At 35.8% G+C, this 17263-nt stretch overlaps 1 protein-coding gene across 1 annotated transcript; it reads left to right on the top strand.

Annotated features, from left to right (window-relative positions):
- Positions 1-13552: 13552 nt before the first annotated feature.
- On the top strand, positions 13553-16461 carry LOC132126178 (prothymosin alpha-like). The gene is made up of 5 exons (XM_059537306.1): positions 13553-13719; positions 14878-14961; positions 15280-15346; positions 15432-15514; positions 15593-16461. Exons 1-5 carry the CDS (start codon positions 13669-13671, stop codon positions 15662-15664), a joined length of 357 nt encoding a protein of 118 aa, XP_059393289.1. The 5' UTR covers positions 13553-13668; the 3' UTR covers positions 15665-16461.
- The last annotated feature ends 802 nt before the right edge of the window (positions 16462-17263 follow it).

The raw sequence follows: 17263 nt of genomic DNA, 5'->3' as shown, positions 1-17263 counted from the left end.
CTACTTAGTTTAAATGAAATGCCACTGATACTTAATTTAATTAAAAACTAAAATAATGCAGCATTTTACTTACTTATTTTTTTATAATTATTAGCTTATTTTAATTGATTATATTTAATTATTAACACTTTAATTTGCCTACTAGAAAAATGTAATCTTTAATTTTAGAAGCACAAATTGCCTGAGACTATGAAGAGGCGTTGACCATCACGCAGGCCTAATTTAGATTCCTGGTTATTATTTTATTACGCATATTTGTTTCTGTGCTCAGTCTCTGCTAAGTATTCTGTTTATTGTAATAATTCCATAGAGAATAGAAAGGAATCTTAACCCTTGAATGATTTGTGTCTCTTTTGATGGCAGAGCTGTTCTGAACAAGGACTCTGTGAAAGCAAACACGCACAGAAAATGCATCAGACGACTCAAGATGGAAGTTTAGATGCTTTGTAATTCGACCCTTTTTTAACCCCCTCCCTTTGCTGCAAAATGTTTTGTGCACACGGCCCATTGGGTTACCATGACAACACTCCCCCCTTTTTATCACATCAGTAGTTCATTTCCTCATACTAGCAACGGCTCACTCTCACCCACTCACAAGGACCGCCCACACTGCAAAAAATCAGCCAATCAGAAATCACGCTGACACAAAGAAAAACAGTGACTACTAGAACTTAGCTTTTTACTATCACTCCGTCTTATCTCATCCTTCCTCTGCTGTGTGCATTAGGTTCCTTCCTCTCTGTCTCTCTACATTTTGGTTCTTTGATTAGTTTAAAAACTGGAATGACTTATTATTCTGTATCCATGCAAATGCAAGCATCGCTATAACTGATTTAGTTTTAGTTTATTGACAAAAAATAAATAAATATTTCGTAAGGACCCATTCACTTGATCAAAAGTGACAGGAAAATTAATTTATAATATTACAGAGGATTTCTATTTCAGATTTGAACTTTCTATTCCTCTGAAGCAGCAAAAAATAAAAATGAATAAATAAATAATTGATAATTATTAACCATTATTAATTAATAAGTGAGCACCAGTAATAACTGAGCAGCAAATAAGCATATTAGAATGATTTCTGAAGAATCGTGTGACACTGAAGATTGGAGGAATGACGGAGTTTGATCAAATAATTAAATTAATTTTTCAAATATAGGGAAAGGGGAATCAGCTATTTGAAATTGTAATATTTCACAATATTACTGTTTTTTATGTGTTTTTGACCAAACAAATGGAGCCTTGGTGAGCATAAACATTTACAAATATTAATTATTGTTTTTAAGTAAAATTAAGTGTTCCTGTTTGTTTTGTATGTGATTATTTTTTAGCTGACAGCGGATTTATTATTGTCTTACTGACTTATTGCTCTCAAATTATGTGCACTTTTATCGATATCTAACAGGCTGCACAGAAAACACACCAGACATGTTCATTCACCCTTATCTTCAGCACCAAACTGGCTCATATCCTGTTGATTTTGACAGCACACTCTCCAGCCCTCAAAAACACATCCTGTTTGGTCACTCAGACTCTGTTCTTATCAAATGCTTTGCATCCATGTCTAGCTGCATTTGGTTCTTGTGGAAGCCCATTTCCGCCACTGAATAAAAATGAAAGAAGGTAATTTTAGATAGAGTTTTTATCTCAAAATTGCATGATATAAACTCCCAACTGCAAATAAAGTCGGAATTGTGAAATGTATACTTGCAATTGTAAGGAATTAATATGAGAAAAGTAAAAAAAAAATTTTAAAAGTTTAAAACACAATTTTTTTTTCCCATGGGTTCTTCATATCTGCACGTGTTATTCTACCAAACACACAACAGCTAGAATTTGTCTTGTTTTGTTTTGTTTTGTTTTGTTTTGTTTTGTTTTGTTTTGTTTTGTTTTGTTTTGTTTTTGTTTTCTTTTGTTTCGTTTCATTTTGTTTTGTTTTCTTTTGTTTTGGTAAATTTTGTTTTGTTTCATTTTGGTTTGTTTTGGTTTGATTTATGAATGGTGGTTGCTATGCCATTACATTACTACTAGCAAAAAAAAATAATAATCAATTTGCAAGTATGTTCCCGAACTATCTTTGGAAAGACTCACAAAAAAAAAGTAATGTTAACATTTAAATGTAAAATATTCCTCTAAGTATGAATAGTAATAGTGCAGTTTACCTTGTAAACATCATGAGACTCTAGACCCCATGGTTTTTAATTCTGTATTTTCATAGTTTATGTCTATATATTTTAAACTAAAAGTTGCATGAGGGGCAGTTTTAGGTGACTATACCGTTGGTTTGTTCCTGAAGGCTGGGTTCTTTGCTGTCAGATCTTACGACTGATAATGCACTGTACATTCTTTATACCTTTAGTAGGTCTCTCTCTCTCTCTCTCTCTCTCTCTCTCTCTCTCTCTCTCTCTCTCTCTCTCTCTCTCTCTCTCTCTCGTCTGGTTTATTTTTCTTGGCAAAATTCCAAGTATTTTCTTCCATCCACAAAATGTGCTCCCAGGGGCCCTCCCCCGATTCTGATTGTGTTGTTAGGCAACCTGAGGTCTTGTGTTGACCTGACCAATCAGCAGCTTTGTTTGTTTTTGAATGTGAGTTGAGTTTTTGCCTCTGCACCCATTTCAAATCTGATCTAATAGGACTGATAAATTATCACATGTACCCTAATGTGATTTTTAGTCAGTTCAGTGATTGAACAGAACAATGTGATTATGCATACGTGGTTACGCTCATAATTAGAGTAGACATAATCACAATAAAATATGTGTACACATTTTTCAGGCATAGATACCGTGCAATCGCATACAGTGCTAATGCACTGTTTTTAAAACATGACAAAGCCACGTAAATCATGCTCATCTGTCAGAATACATGCATGCTTTGTTTTTAGATGTATTTGCATGATCTCATCAGAAATATGAGGGACTTCCTGGCGTTTGGTGAAAAATACATTGAATGGGGTTCTAAAGAAACAAGTTTAACATTTGTGTAGCTACGAATTATGCCATACATTTAGTATCAATCACATCACTACTCGTACCACTAGATGGTGATAACAGTCACAGGCGGCTGTGCTGCGGGAAGGAAGGCTGCTGTTGCTAGGTGATCCATCTGTACCTGTTTGTCATGTTGCACAGCTGTTCATCACTAATGCTCATATCTGTTAATCTAGTAAATAAGCGTTTTTATTCTATGTAAAATATTTGCACTGATTTACATGATGATTATGGGCAGCCATTGGTCTAGCTGTGATATGATTCCAATGTGTACAGCAGCACGTGTTTATATGATTATGTATGATTTATCTTGCATGCATTGCATTTGGAAAATACATTTACATGCATAATGTCAAAGAGTGAGGTAAAACCCAGTTTAAGCATGTTTGGATCATAATTTCACGGAAAAGGAGAAATAAAGGTAACACTTTACAATAAGGTTTCATTAATTATATATAATGCAAAAACTAACATTAACAATAAGAAGTACATTGCTATAGTGTTTATTAATCTTTGCTAACCTTAGTTATTAAAAATCCAGCTGTTCTTTTGCTAGTCTACTGTATGTTAGATCGGGTCCATTAAATAACATTAATAAAGATAGCTTTTGATTTTAATAATGTAGTCTATGTTGGAATCAACAGTAACTAAGATTAATAAAAGCTTCAGAAGTATTTTTCATTTTTAGGTTATGTTAACTAACATAGTTAACATGTTAACAAATGGAACCTTATTGTAAATGATTGTAAATATTATAATTAAAATATTTATGTAATATTTGTTCATTTATTTCTAAAAGAAAATGAAGGTTCCTTTTAGAACCTTTTTTGAATTGCTCTTTTTTGTGACAATTAAGGACATTTTATCATTACTTTAATGCTGAAATATAATTATATACTGTTTGAATTGTGTGGTATTATTCTTTATACATTTCTCTGTATTGTTTTTCATTGGACTTCACCATTCTCATTAAATTAAAACTTATTATCAACAAGTGAGAAGTAATAATGGAACATCAAATCTTCATATTAGAATTATTTCTGAAAGGTCATGCGACACTGTAGACTCAGCTTTGAATCACAGGAATAAATTACATCTTAAAATGTATTAAAAAAGGAAACTGTTATTTGAAATTGTAATAACATTGTAAATACTGTTTTTACTGTATTTTTGGCCAAAAATGCAGCCTTGGTGAGCTTAAACATTAAAAAAATTAATTACTCTAAACATTTAAATAAGATAAGATAATTCATTTAAAAAAATAAGATAAAACCAAGTTCAAGCATGTTTGGATCATAATTAAATAATAAATAAATAAATAAATTAAATTACATTAATAGATAAAACTTTTGATTTTAATAATGTATTAGTAAATGTTGGAATCAACATTTATTAAGAATAATAAATGCATTTAAGTATTTTTCATTGTTAGTTAACTAATGGAACCATTTTAATATATATATTAAACACATTTTTTGCTTAAAGAAATGAAGGTTACTTGTAGAACCATTTTATTTTTTATGATGGTTAGCTTTATTGTGACAGTTAAGGAATTACTTTACTTGCTAAAATATACTTTAATGCTAAAATATAATTACTGCTAAAAAGGAATTATACTTCACAACTGCTTGATATCATTCCTCTATTGTTTTCCTTATAGTTGTGGTGTGGACGTGTTCTTTATAGTTTATTCTTGAAGTGAACATGCCCTTAGCATCATTTTCACTGTAATGCTTTTTATGAGACCATCACAAGTGAGAAAAATGGAAACGCATTACAGCATGCACATATCACTAAAAATAATTTGTCTTGAGATCTGACATGTTCTTGAGAGTTCTGAGCTCTTTCTTTTTCCTCACTGGAGTAGGTAATGTGCTTGAAACTGTATTAAAATTTTCTAACTTCTTGTTGATTAGACCTTTAAAACAGGTAACAGTGCCATGCATCTCTTGACTTCTTGGTCTTCACTTCTGCTTTGCATTGCAAATGTACATGCAGGAGCATGTTAAATGTTTTATAAGTAGAGTTGCCAGCTAATGCAGTCACAAACTTCTCAAAGTTGGTGGATTCTTCTTGGATTGATCTATTTAGATCTGCCAGAGGGGCTTTTGAAATCGGTCGTGAAATGGTTAACAAGAACCCAGCCCCCGAGACCTCTAATTACTTTCATCCACTCCTGTTAAGGAAGTATGTTTGCAAAAGATTACAGGAGCCCTCCATTTTCTTGACTGTGTGCTGGGTTTTATTCTGTGCCCTCATTTGAGAAACCATAGTTGGTTTCCCCTTCACCGCAAAATTACCTCATTGCATATTTACAGATCTCTGCAGAAGTAGCCCACGTTCTCATCTGTCTTTGTTCTTCTCTGTCTGTTTCTGCATCTTTCTGGAGCTGCCGTCCCTCCCCCAGTCAGTCAGTCAGTCCTCCATGTTTCTCTCTCTTGTCTCAGCTTCGCTTGCGCTGCAGATGGTTCTTTGTTGGAGCCTCACAAAGGGGCCGAGGTCAGTGCGGCCTAAAACAGACGCATAAACACCTCATATTAACTTAACTGTTTGCACTGCTTGCAGAATGATATGGCACTTACGGTACTTTGCTTGCACTAAACATGCAAGGTTAGTGATTAGTGATTAGTGATTAATGTAACTCATCCTGCAGTGTTTGTGCTCAAAACATGAATGATTTCCTAAATCTTGATGATAAAAATTGCATTGAAGGCTAGTGAACTAATCAGCCTTGAGCATTATTTATTATATTTGATATGCTGATTTCTAAGGCATCTAAATGATCGCAAGATCCAAAATTTGCTGAAAAACCTGTGCACAATCTGCTATCATCTGACTGTTATTTTATCAGCATATAAAAGGCCTTTTAATCTGATTTTTAAAATAAAATTTGTATTGTAAAATGTATTTTGGCTGTGAAATCTTGACTGATTTTCATAAAGAAAACAAAAATATTTTAAGATGGACACTTGCTGAACTGAAGTAACTTTATTTGATTATACATTAATTTTTCTGGGGTGGGGTTAAAATGTGAGTATCGAATATGATCATCAGGCTTTGTTGAACATTTATTTGTTCTCTCTTAATCAACATTGTATTGCAATATATATGTTTAGAAACTACAGATGTTTATTATTTAAATATCATCTTACTAAGAAATATTATTGAGACTTATAGAGATACAACTGACATATATATCATTTTAAGGAATTTGCTATTCTGATATAAACACCAACCTTATTGATTTACATTACAAACTATCAGATTTTAATCTTAAATAATCTAATCTTTAATCTTTTAATCTTTGACCGTATAAATATCAGTACAGTTTTTCTCAGTTTGAGCTTCTGAATATTATGAGATCCATATTCTTAATATATTATATTATATAAGCCATAAATGCCTAATGAACTGAATGTGATACTCTAAATATATATATATATATAATAAAATAAGTTTTATAATAAAGTTTACTGCAAAAACTGAAATAAATATTAAATACAATATACAGAAATGCTTAAAAAATAAAACAACTATAGAAATATATATATATATATATATATATATATATATATATATATATATATATTAAATACTAATAAATATAACGATATAAATGATACTAAAATAACACTGAACATATCACTTTTTTGAGCGATTTATCCATTCAAACTTTTTAAACTGGCAAACGCTGCTCACATTTTGTTTTTGTTTTCAGAAAATCTAGTTTAACCTTGCAGCATGGCTTTATAAGGGACAGATGAAACGGTTTGATGTAGTACTGTATGTGATGGTTGCACACTGTGCAATAACTTCTGAGCAGCTCCGGCTGTGTATAAAGACTTCTTTGTCCTTTAAAACTAATATGTATATGGCAGCTCTGGTGGGTTGCGTTTCAGATTAGCTCAACACTGCATCTGCCAGTGTTTCTCTGGAAAACTACATTTCTTGCAGATCTTGCAGACAATTTAATTGGTATGAATATCTCATTGTATGTTTGAACTCGCATGCATCCCAAATCAAATCCAATGGAAGAAATGTCAGCTGCAGCTTGAAGAGGGAAATGCTAATTTGCCATCTGGATTATTGGTCATTTGTTTAATCATCTGCTGCAAATGAAAGCTACCGTACAGATCCGGGAGAATGAAACCTGATTGGTTACTTCTTAAACTGTTATAATATCCAGTGACATTGAGGGACACTGTAAAACATTAGGAGTTGAACATACATTAGACGTGCACATGTAGGAACATGAGGATTTGGTTTCAGACCGCCTTCATTTTGATTGCGACCTGCTAAGACCTGCAGACTGCTGGAAAACATCCTAGCCAGGAGTGGCTTTGGTAATGAGATCATCCTCCTGAATATGTGTGAAGCACAGCCGCATCTTAATGATCATCACAGGTAATGAGGAATTAAGGGAGGGAACTGTGTAGAAGACCCTCCCTGTGGTGAAAGAATGGAAATTTCCACTAGAAACAGGAGCAAGTATCAAGTCTCTGTAATGCAGCAGCGCTGGTAAAATGTATGTCATCAACTCAATAGTTGCAACTTTATAGTTCATTCAGAGAGAACTTTATTGCACTGTAAGCAATAATTGTTGCTCAGTATCATTGCTTATACACAGACTTCTGGTTAACAGTTTTGAAATATTATTACAATTCCAAATAACAGTTTTCTATTTGAATATATTTTCAAATGTAATTTATTCCTGTGACACAAAGCCGAATTTTCAGCATCATTACTATAGTCTTCAGTCTCACACGTTCCTTCAGAAATCATTGTAACGTTCAAATTATTGATTTTTTTTTTTTTTTTTTTTTTTTTTTTTTTGATGAGAATAAGGTTCAAAAGAATGGCGTTCATTTGAAGTAGATTTTTGTTTTTGTTTTTATTATAAAATTATTTACTCCCGCTTTTGATAGATTCTATGCAACCTTTGAAATAAAATGTTTTTTTGAGCAGCAACTCAGTATAAGAATTCTGAAAGATCATGTGACACTGAAGACTGGAGTAATAATGCTGAAAATTCAGCTTTGCATCACAGGAATAAATTACATTTTAAAATATATTCAAATAGAAAATGAGTTTTTAAAAACGCAATAATATTTTACTATATTTTACTGCAGTCTTGTTTAGCATAGGAAACATTAAATATTGTAATTATTCAACTTTTTTCCCCAGTGCCATATGTTTTGTCATTTGAACAGCACCTGATTCAAAATATTGATAAATGATTCATTAATGATTCCTTAAATTTTGTAGGTTGTTGATGAGAGCTGTGCTACTATGATCAGCCTGTTAAAAATATCCCACTTGAACTGCCCTAGTCCTGTAATTCATTCATCTTCATCTCATAGTCTTTGTTATGCTAATAGCCAGTGCAGTGGACACACTTACTGGAGTACCCAGCATGCCTCATTGAGCGTCACTATTCAGGACGGGGGCCAGATTGGCCACATTCCACAGCATCATCCCCTCTTAGAAAGTCTGTGCTTGGATAGAGGACACAAAAGACTGACCCTAGAGTTTTACAGTGTGCACACAGAGTCTGAATGAGAGATGCAAATACAAGTTGTTGTGACAAAAGTGCAGGTTAAATGTGACCATGTCTGGTTGTAATTGATTTTGGGCAGATTTTGCAGGATATAAATGTTGTTCATTGTCAATAATAGTCTGAACTGATTTTATTTTTATTTTTTATTTTTTTACTGCATGAGGCTTTGCAAAACTTACCTTTTCAGTGTCTATTAAAATCATATTAACAATTATGCAATCTAGCAAAAGCAACTTATAAAATAGGAATTCAATTATTGTTTTGTAAAAATAGTTGCCTTTATGTGCTGATGCAAAACTGTCTGTATCAGACACCTTGCTGCAGTTGCTTTCTACACAATAAAAAAGTGAAATTGACTAGCAATTTCTGAGTGAAAATTGTTTCTACACCATTTTCTTCAGCATACATGTGGCTGATTTTCAGTGTTAAGGGTTACCGCTGTTCAAGACAAAAGCACACAGTTGGAACACCAAGCACTCCCTCTGATTTCTCCAATTATGGTGACCTTTTCTTCCCTAATCCTGACCCCTGATCATTGACAAACTCCTCCTCAAACTCCCATAAAAGCCCGGAAATTCCAAGGGTCAGGTTGCAGCTCTTTGTCTCGAAAATTCAGGTGCAACTGCAAATTACTTCCCTCACTGACCAAAGGGGAAGTTAACTTTTGACGACAGGTCTCCATAGCAACCAAAGACATATGGGGTTATCTGAGGTCACTATGAAAGCTGAAGTTTGATTATGTGCAACTATGTCACTGCTGACTCGATAAGAGTTGGTGATTTGCTTACAACTAATCCCTGTAGAATCTCATGGAGGAACTGTAAATAGCAGCTTTGAATATTAAAGATAGTAGTGCATCAGCTGTACTACAATGCCATTCACAACCAATTTTATATTGAAAATCTGAGTTGAAAGATGATATTCAAATCACAAAATGTAGGTGGGACTTAATATTATTAAAGGGGACATTACATGAAAATTAAATTTTTTCCATGTTTAAGTGTTGTCATTGGATCTCTGGTGCATCTACAAACCCAAAAGGACAACTTAGTCACTTTGCTTTGGTAAGCCTTTCTCTGAAAGCTATTGAGCTGCTCATATTCACCCCCCCCCCCCCCCTATAATTTTAATAATTCTTATTATAATATTACTGGCCCTTAATCTGCAAGTTTCCACCCGCGTCACAGCCATTGTGTTCTCGCAAGTGACAGTGGTATAGCAGTTCGAACAAAGCATGCTAACTGTTCTGTCTTTGGCTGCACAAAACATTGTTTAGAGTCCCAGCCTCAGAGCAGACAAGAGAGCAGAGATTTATTGATTTATTTACTGTATTACGCTGTTGCAGCTGCACAGATCTAATATAAACATGCGATTACTTTCCCAGCTGTTTACCTGCACAGACATAACCGTTTTTATAAACATAAACCTTTTTGTATTTGACAGTTTAAGTGCAATAAGACATAGCTTAGTACTCACATACCAAGTGACAGCCGTTTTCTATGCACGTGCTTCGGATTTGGGGTGGTTGGTTTAAGAAGCCCCTCCCTCATAAATACACAATGGGCTTAGATTGGTTAGCTGGCCCAGTGTATTGTGATTTGCTAAACCACTAGTGCATGTGCAGAAATGTTTGGCTTTTAAAAAAAAAACATGATTTCAGTACAAAAGACATGATTATCAAAACCAAACAGATGTTTTAGCAGTGTATTGGAGGAAGGAGCTGTAAAGGCACAGCCCTATTCTTGCAGCAGCTCATTCGCATTTAAAGAGACGTGCACGAAAACAGTGTTTCTGCTTCCACTCAAAATAGGCCTTTTCAGAATGATATAATAAATGATCTGTGGGGTGTTTTGAGCTAAAACTTTACAAACACATTCTGGGGACACCTGAGACTTATATAACATATTGTAAAAAGGGGCATAATAGGTGTCCTTTAATCAGGAGCCAACTGAATTGTCAAGCCAGAAGGTTTCCAAGAGGCTGAGAAGTAAGAGGGATTTGTGATGTGAGGTGAAATGCATTTAGGAGGCAGAGCGACATGCACTGAAAAACTTTGGCCAGTAGGGAACATGCATTAAGACAGTAAATTATGTGCATTTTGATTTCCTCTCAGATCTTTATTTGCAATTGCACTGAAAATATGGTGTGTAGAAACAATTTTAACATAATAATTATTTAAACTTAAAAAAAATATATATATATATATATATAATTACAGTGTAACTATGCCCTTTTGATATCCCAGGAAAGAAAGAAAGAAAGAAAGAAAGAAAGAAAGAAAGAAAGAAAGAAAGAAAGAAAGAAAGAAAGAAAGAAAGAAAGTAACTAGTTGTACTGCATGAAAGAAGATGTGAGGATTACAGGAACGTGTTGGCTCTTTTCTTCTTCTTCCCATATCTGGTTATTCCGAGGCTTCCCTTCATCAAAGAGCACACTAAAAACCAGCAGGCAATCCTTGGAATTGTTCCAGTATCCATGGAAACAAATCCAGCTCCTGGGCAGGCTGTGGGTCTACTAGAAGGAAAAAAAACTACAGGAAATGACCTAACAAAGATTCACTCCTCTACGATTGCTCCCATTTTCCAGTTGCAGGGAATCAGTAATGCTAGGACAAGAAGGGTTTTCTTAAAAAAAAAAAAAAAGTCTGTTACTTGTCTGGATTTATACGGCAGACACATAGTGGGCTTCCAGCAGCAGACGGCTGTTTCAGTGTGTGTGCTACATATGGTCTTTATTTCCCCAATGAAAGAACCTCTATGTGCATGTGTTCCACTGAGTTTACATCCAAGCTCAAACATAAGATTTAATACATTTTCTGTCAATCTGATGTCTCTCCACCCACTCTGACAAACTGCCAAACTCCAAACCAATCCAAACACAAGCTTTTAAGACCTCCTCAGATTATGAATATATATAACAGTTTCATCTTGGGGACTAATTATATCCACTCTTCAATCTAAGATTTGTGTTTTCATTCTTAAGCACTGTTTTGGCAGGATTCATTTTTTGAGCGGCACTGCTATTAATCTTATTTCTTGTAGGCTACTGATGCAGATGGGCTTATGATCTGTGGTTTCTTTCTTTTTTTCTACTTGTTAAGAATATGGCGGTTTCAAAACATTGCTTTGCTTCAGCTTCAACATCTGCTATTATAAAGAAAACTTTATTTTATAATGTTCTTTCGTTTGTTTTTTACACAAAGAAAGAAATATTTTAAGGATTGTTTACTGAAAGGTTCTTTGGGGAACCAAAAATTGTTCTACACTCTTAAAAATAAATGTGAAAATAAAAGTGATTTTTGCACTGACGCCATAAAAGAAACTCAAAGAACCATCCATTAAATTAAACATTAAACATTCAATGTTTTCTTAGTCTGAAGCACAATTAATTAATCTAAAAAATATTTTGTCTAATGGAAAAGTTCCATGGATGTTAATGTTTCTTCATGAAACCATAAATGCAATAAAGAATGTTTATTTTTAAGAGTGGAACCACTGAACACCCCATTTTGGAACCTTTTTTTTAAATAGTATGGGAAACCATTATTTTACCCAGAATTCCTAATTCAAAATGAAAGTGAACCAGGCATAAATTCACAAGATTTACAAAGCAAGAAAATTAGCCAAATTTTAAAATAAATATAAAAGATTTTGAAAATGTTACAGCAGCAAAAAGCGATATTCCTCTTGAAAAGGAGTATGTACTTTGTGTCCAAATAGTTTGTACCCAAGTTGAAAAAAAAGTACATCTGCGAAACACAAATTTACCTCAACTCCTTAAGAAAACTAGTCTGAATAATGCTTTAGTCTCCAAATCACTGTTTTCAGCTTCTCAATTACATGGGAGTCAAAGCTGAGGTTTAAATCAATGGTCTAGTACTGCATAATGCTCCATCTGATAAAACAAAGACTACATGCTGACCCCTTCACAGGCCCACACCATCTGTGACCACCAAGTGGGCTTTGTTACCACAGTAAAGCAGATCTGATGAGATTCAGATGGGGAGGGGAGTCTTTATCTCAGTGTGCGCAAAGGAAAGCCCTGAGGAAAAACTTTTGACTAAAAATATCTTTTGTTTACTAGGAAAGAATATCATTTATAGTTTAGTATACTAGAGTACTTACTTCCTTTGAGGAGTCACAGATGTGAGGGAGGTTTTGACCTCTTGAAGGGGGAGGAACATTATTAACTACAGGCGTAATCTGTTCCTTGTGCAACAGGTAGGCTAGTCTTTGTGTTACAGAGAAGCAGGAATGAACGTATAGCTTATCTTCCAAGCCATAAATCAGTTGGTTATCTGTGCTGAGATGTTTGCTGGTAGGAATAGTCATGTTAGCATCTTAGTGTGACTTCTCATTATGAATGAAACAGCTGCCTGGTGCGTCTCCATCTGGGACACAATGGCCTCTGAATACAACATGCTAATGAAACCGTGGCTGTAAACAAAGCCCCCAAAGAAGCTTAAATTCATCTCTTGCAGACTTGAAGGCAGGTTCCAACCACACAAAACAGTTATCAAGAGATGACGTCCAAAAAAAGGTCAGGGGAAATAGTGAACGATTTGCAGTTTTCAAAAAGAACGGGAAATAATGGCAACTAAAACCAAATATAACACACAACCATACCAGTTGTTCCTCAAAAGTGGAAGAAAAATAAATCACTCAATGAGCAATCTCTTAAAATTTACACAAAGAGATAAGGCTCCAACTCAAACAAAAAAAAATGTTGTCAGAAATTAATGTCACCAGAATAGCTTAAATTCTTCCTGACCTTTTTGAATAATAGGCCTACTCATAACAGCATTTTTAAAAGACCGGGTAAAGGGTGAAATTAAATATTCCACCAATAGAACAAGAAAAGTGGGGCGGGTGAAGGGGCGGGTCTTCATAAAACAATTGACAGCGGTCTCTCCAATCATATTGTAGAACGGATTTACGTTAGCACGCTCTTGTCCAATCAGATGTCAGCGAGGTTGGCGCTGCTCTCAACGCGCCTTTCAGTTCTCAGGTTCAGTCAGTTTTGATTCACTCTTCCTTCTCGCGTCTGACCGTGTCCTACCTCATCCACCGCTTCTAACGCTTCTCTCGGACATTTTTCTTTCAAACGTCTCTATTAACCACCATGGCTGATACCGCTGTTGATACGACTACCACCCCCGAGGTCACCGCAAAGGTAAGTTTGCTTGAAAAAATTGACTTTGAAGAAATTACATGTAACTGGTAATTAAATAGAGAATAAGCGACCAGTCAGTGAGAAGTTTTATCAGCAATAAATATTATTCCTGTCGAGAAAATGTTAAAACCGTATTCTTCGAAAATCAGCATGATTTTTTTCCCGTTAATTCACAGTTCGCGCTGATCTTGTTTAAATGAAAGATTAAACACAACCGTTACGCACATTCCAATCAAAATAAGTCATAAAAAACCTCTTTGAGGACTGAATTCGACATTATATTCCCATATAATAATATCCTATCAACGTTAAATGGAAGGGGGGGGGGTAAATTAGTGAACCATCTGCCACACTTTTTTCTTTCTTTCTTTGAATGTGTGTGTGTGTGTCAATGTAAAGTCAAGGCTCTTGATCTCTGCCGCTCGAATAGGCGGGAATATCTCCGCTGCGTGCTGTGGTCGTTCGCGCCAGTCTCTCGAGCACGTTTCTTGGCGCGCGCTCAGCCTCCTTTTGTTTCCGACCCGGCACGTGGGCGCGCATGCGCGTGCACGTTTTTTACTGGGGAATAAAAGGGGCAATGGGCAAGACTGCGCGAATTGACCTTAAGTGACCTCGGCATGTGTGTCGAAACAATAGAGTTAATTCACAAAGGCGTGAACTCGAATCGATTGTCTATATAATAGATCTATTGTGGTGGCGATTTCAGAGAAAAACACTGCCAACATAACAAAAAATAAAATCGAGATAAATTTTCCTCATAATAGCAGTTCCAGTTTAACCTTTTCTGACATAATTTCATATTAGTGCACATTGAGTTGCGATTAACGTTTAGAAGGTTACTAACGTTACGTGATGCTCATACTACATGTTTGAGAAATTACATTTAAAAGATAATGGCATAGTTTCTAAAACTGGTTTTAAAGACAAAACCTGAGGTGGTTTTCATGACCCTCGTGTTGGTTTGCCATTTAATGTATTTTAAAAGGCAGTCAGCCAGCTGGTGTGTGTGGTCTGTGGCTCATCTGTGTGCGTGGGTGGGGAAGAAACTCAAGGAAACAAACTTTCCCCTTTACTACCCATGAGATACTCTCACGCTGCATTGTTTATGTAGTTGGAGGGGGTTTATTTATTGACCGATAACCGTCTGCTTCATTTCAGGACTTGAAAGAGAAGAAGGAGGTGGTTGAGGAGGCTGCAAAGGAAAACGGCAGCGAAGACGCACCTGCCAATGGAAATGGAACAGTAAGCATTGAGTATTTCCCAGCAGGCCTTGTGGCTTTTGTACCCGCTTGCCGCGCAGGTGTTGGAGGCCCCCTCCCCCTCTTTCATCGCGCTGCTCTTTGTTTAGGGTTCAAACTGACTGACACAGATGCGTCTTATGAGAAGACAGCTTCGAGGCTGTGCACATGGTTTCTCAGTACATGGCTTTTACATAACTGACCTTCCCAAAAACTTATCGTAATGATACTTAATCACTGACTTTGCTCGTAAATCCCCAAATCATCTGGTGATGTAACAGATTCGGTATCGGTTTCACTCATGGTGCTTTCTCTGTTTTAGACTAACGGTGCTTCACACAAAGAAGAGGAAGCCCATGAGGACGAAGAGGGTGGAGATGACGAGGAGGGTGAGTTTAACTTTGCCTGTGTCATAATTGTATAATTTACTAGAACAGAAACCAGTTATTGACAAATCCGTTTGGCTTTTAACAGCGGAAGAAGCAGAGGAGGAGGAGGAGAACGGCGCTGAAGAAAAGGGAGACGGGCAACCCGTGAAACGTCCAGCTGAGGAGGAGGTGGGTTTGGGGTTTAGATGCATTTCACAACATTTCCATCATCCTTACCTCATCTAATCCTGGCTCGTCTGCTTTCAGGAGGCAGTCGAAACAAAGAAACAGAAGACAGAAGAGAACGGTGACTCCACAGAGGCTGAAGTCCAAGCCTAAAGCTCTCGCCGCTCTTCAGTAGCTCTGTCTGTATGGTCAGTTTGACCTAGTAGAGTTTGTGCTTTCCTGTATATTTCACACCTTCTTTTTGCCGCCACAAGATCTTTTTATTGCACTGAGGCCCATAACATCATGACTCTGTCCCCTTTTGTAAGACCTTATTTATTGGTGTAGGACCAACATTAGAACCCTGTATTAAAAGAAACAATGTTTATTTTAGCACACGTTTAACAAGCACACATTCTACTCTGTTATTTGACCAGCGGATGTTCTCACAAGCAACTGAAAGCCTAAGGTTCCTGTCATTTTCGTGAGTGACATTTTTCCGATCCACTAAAGACCAAAGATGAGTTTTAAGCAGGGGCTAATAGACTGTTTAACCTGGTTGTGCTGCTAGAAGTTAATCCCTCGCTTTGGCAGATCAGTTAACATAACAGATGGCTCATATGAATGAGAGGGGTTCCTTAGTCAACACATCGCCGCCCTCTCAACATGTTAATTAACCCCTTTTTAAATCTTGAAGGTCTTTTGTTCCATATGCATTTTAAAGGATTGTATCTTTCTATCCTAATGTACAGTTTGGGGTTTTTTGTTTTATCATTGTGTTTTATATGGGAAGTGCAGAATCAAAAAAAAAAAACACAAATCTATAACAGAACTGTATGCTGGTACTGGTGTTCTTTCAGTCCTTTCAAGCGAAACTTTTTTTATGTTTGTGTTTTGGTTGCTTTTTGACCACTGCTTTGTATAGTTTGGTTCAGGATTATAAATAAAAACACAGTCTTGTCTTTTTAAAACCAGTGCCTCTTGTGTCTTTTCTTAACCTTGTGATGAGGGGTTGCAAGACAATTTTTTTTTTTGTGAGCTGTTTGAAACAAGACTGGACATGCACCAAGTATGTGCAAGAGGACTGACTTTAACTGGAACTCAAATTTAGGCAAAAAGTAAAACGGCTTCTTGAGAAATGGGTAAAGGAATACTTCACCCAAAAATGGAAAGTTGCTTAAAGTTTTAGTCACCCTTAAGCCAGCCAATTTTTTAATGGAAACAGATGTGGAGAAATGTAGGATTACATCACTTGCTCACTAACAGATCCTCTGCAGTGAATGGGTGCCGTCAGAATGAGAGTCCAAACATCTGATAAAGACACTACAATAAACCACACTACTCCAGTCCATCAAATAATGTCTTGTTTATAAGTAATAAAAACATATTTAACTTCAAACTGTTGCTTCTGGGGGTGTTATTTGGATTGTGGACTTGAAGTGATGGCTTTAATGATGGACCCGTTTCTTATAAATATGCTGCTTTTGGTTTCTCAAGATGTTAAGTGATGGACTGGAGTCATGTGGATTATTTGGGTGTTTTTATCTGTTTGACTCTCATTCTGACGGCACCCATTCACTGCAGAGGATCCATAGCTGAGCAAGTGATGTAATGCTACATTTCTCCAAATCTGTTCTGATGAAGAAACAACCTCAACAATATCTTTGATAGCCTGAGTAAAATGTGTGGCAAATTTTCATTTCTTGGTGAACTATTCCTTTAATAGGTTCAGTTTGACCTCCACTTGAGATCCTATTGCGCCCCCTGCTGGTT

The sequence above is a fragment of the Carassius carassius genome, chromosome 44 (assembly GCF_963082965.1).
Source record: "Carassius carassius chromosome 44, fCarCar2.1, whole genome shotgun sequence".
Taxonomy (NCBI): Eukaryota; Metazoa; Chordata; class Actinopteri; order Cypriniformes; family Cyprinidae; genus Carassius; species Carassius carassius.
This window is presented reverse-complemented; position numbering and strand designations above follow the sequence as displayed.

Coding starts and splice junctions, on each gene's coding strand:
- LOC132126178 (XM_059537306.1), top strand. CDS start 13,669: ATGGCTGATACCGCTGTTGATACGACTACCACCCCCGAGGTCACCGCA. Junction 13,720..14,877: donor CCCCCGAGGTCACCGCAAAG/GTAAGTTTGCTT, acceptor GCTTCATTTCAG/GACTTGAAAGAGAAGAAGGA. Junction 14,962..15,279: donor CTGCCAATGGAAATGGAACA/GTAAGCATTGAG, acceptor TCTCTGTTTTAG/ACTAACGGTGCTTCACACAA.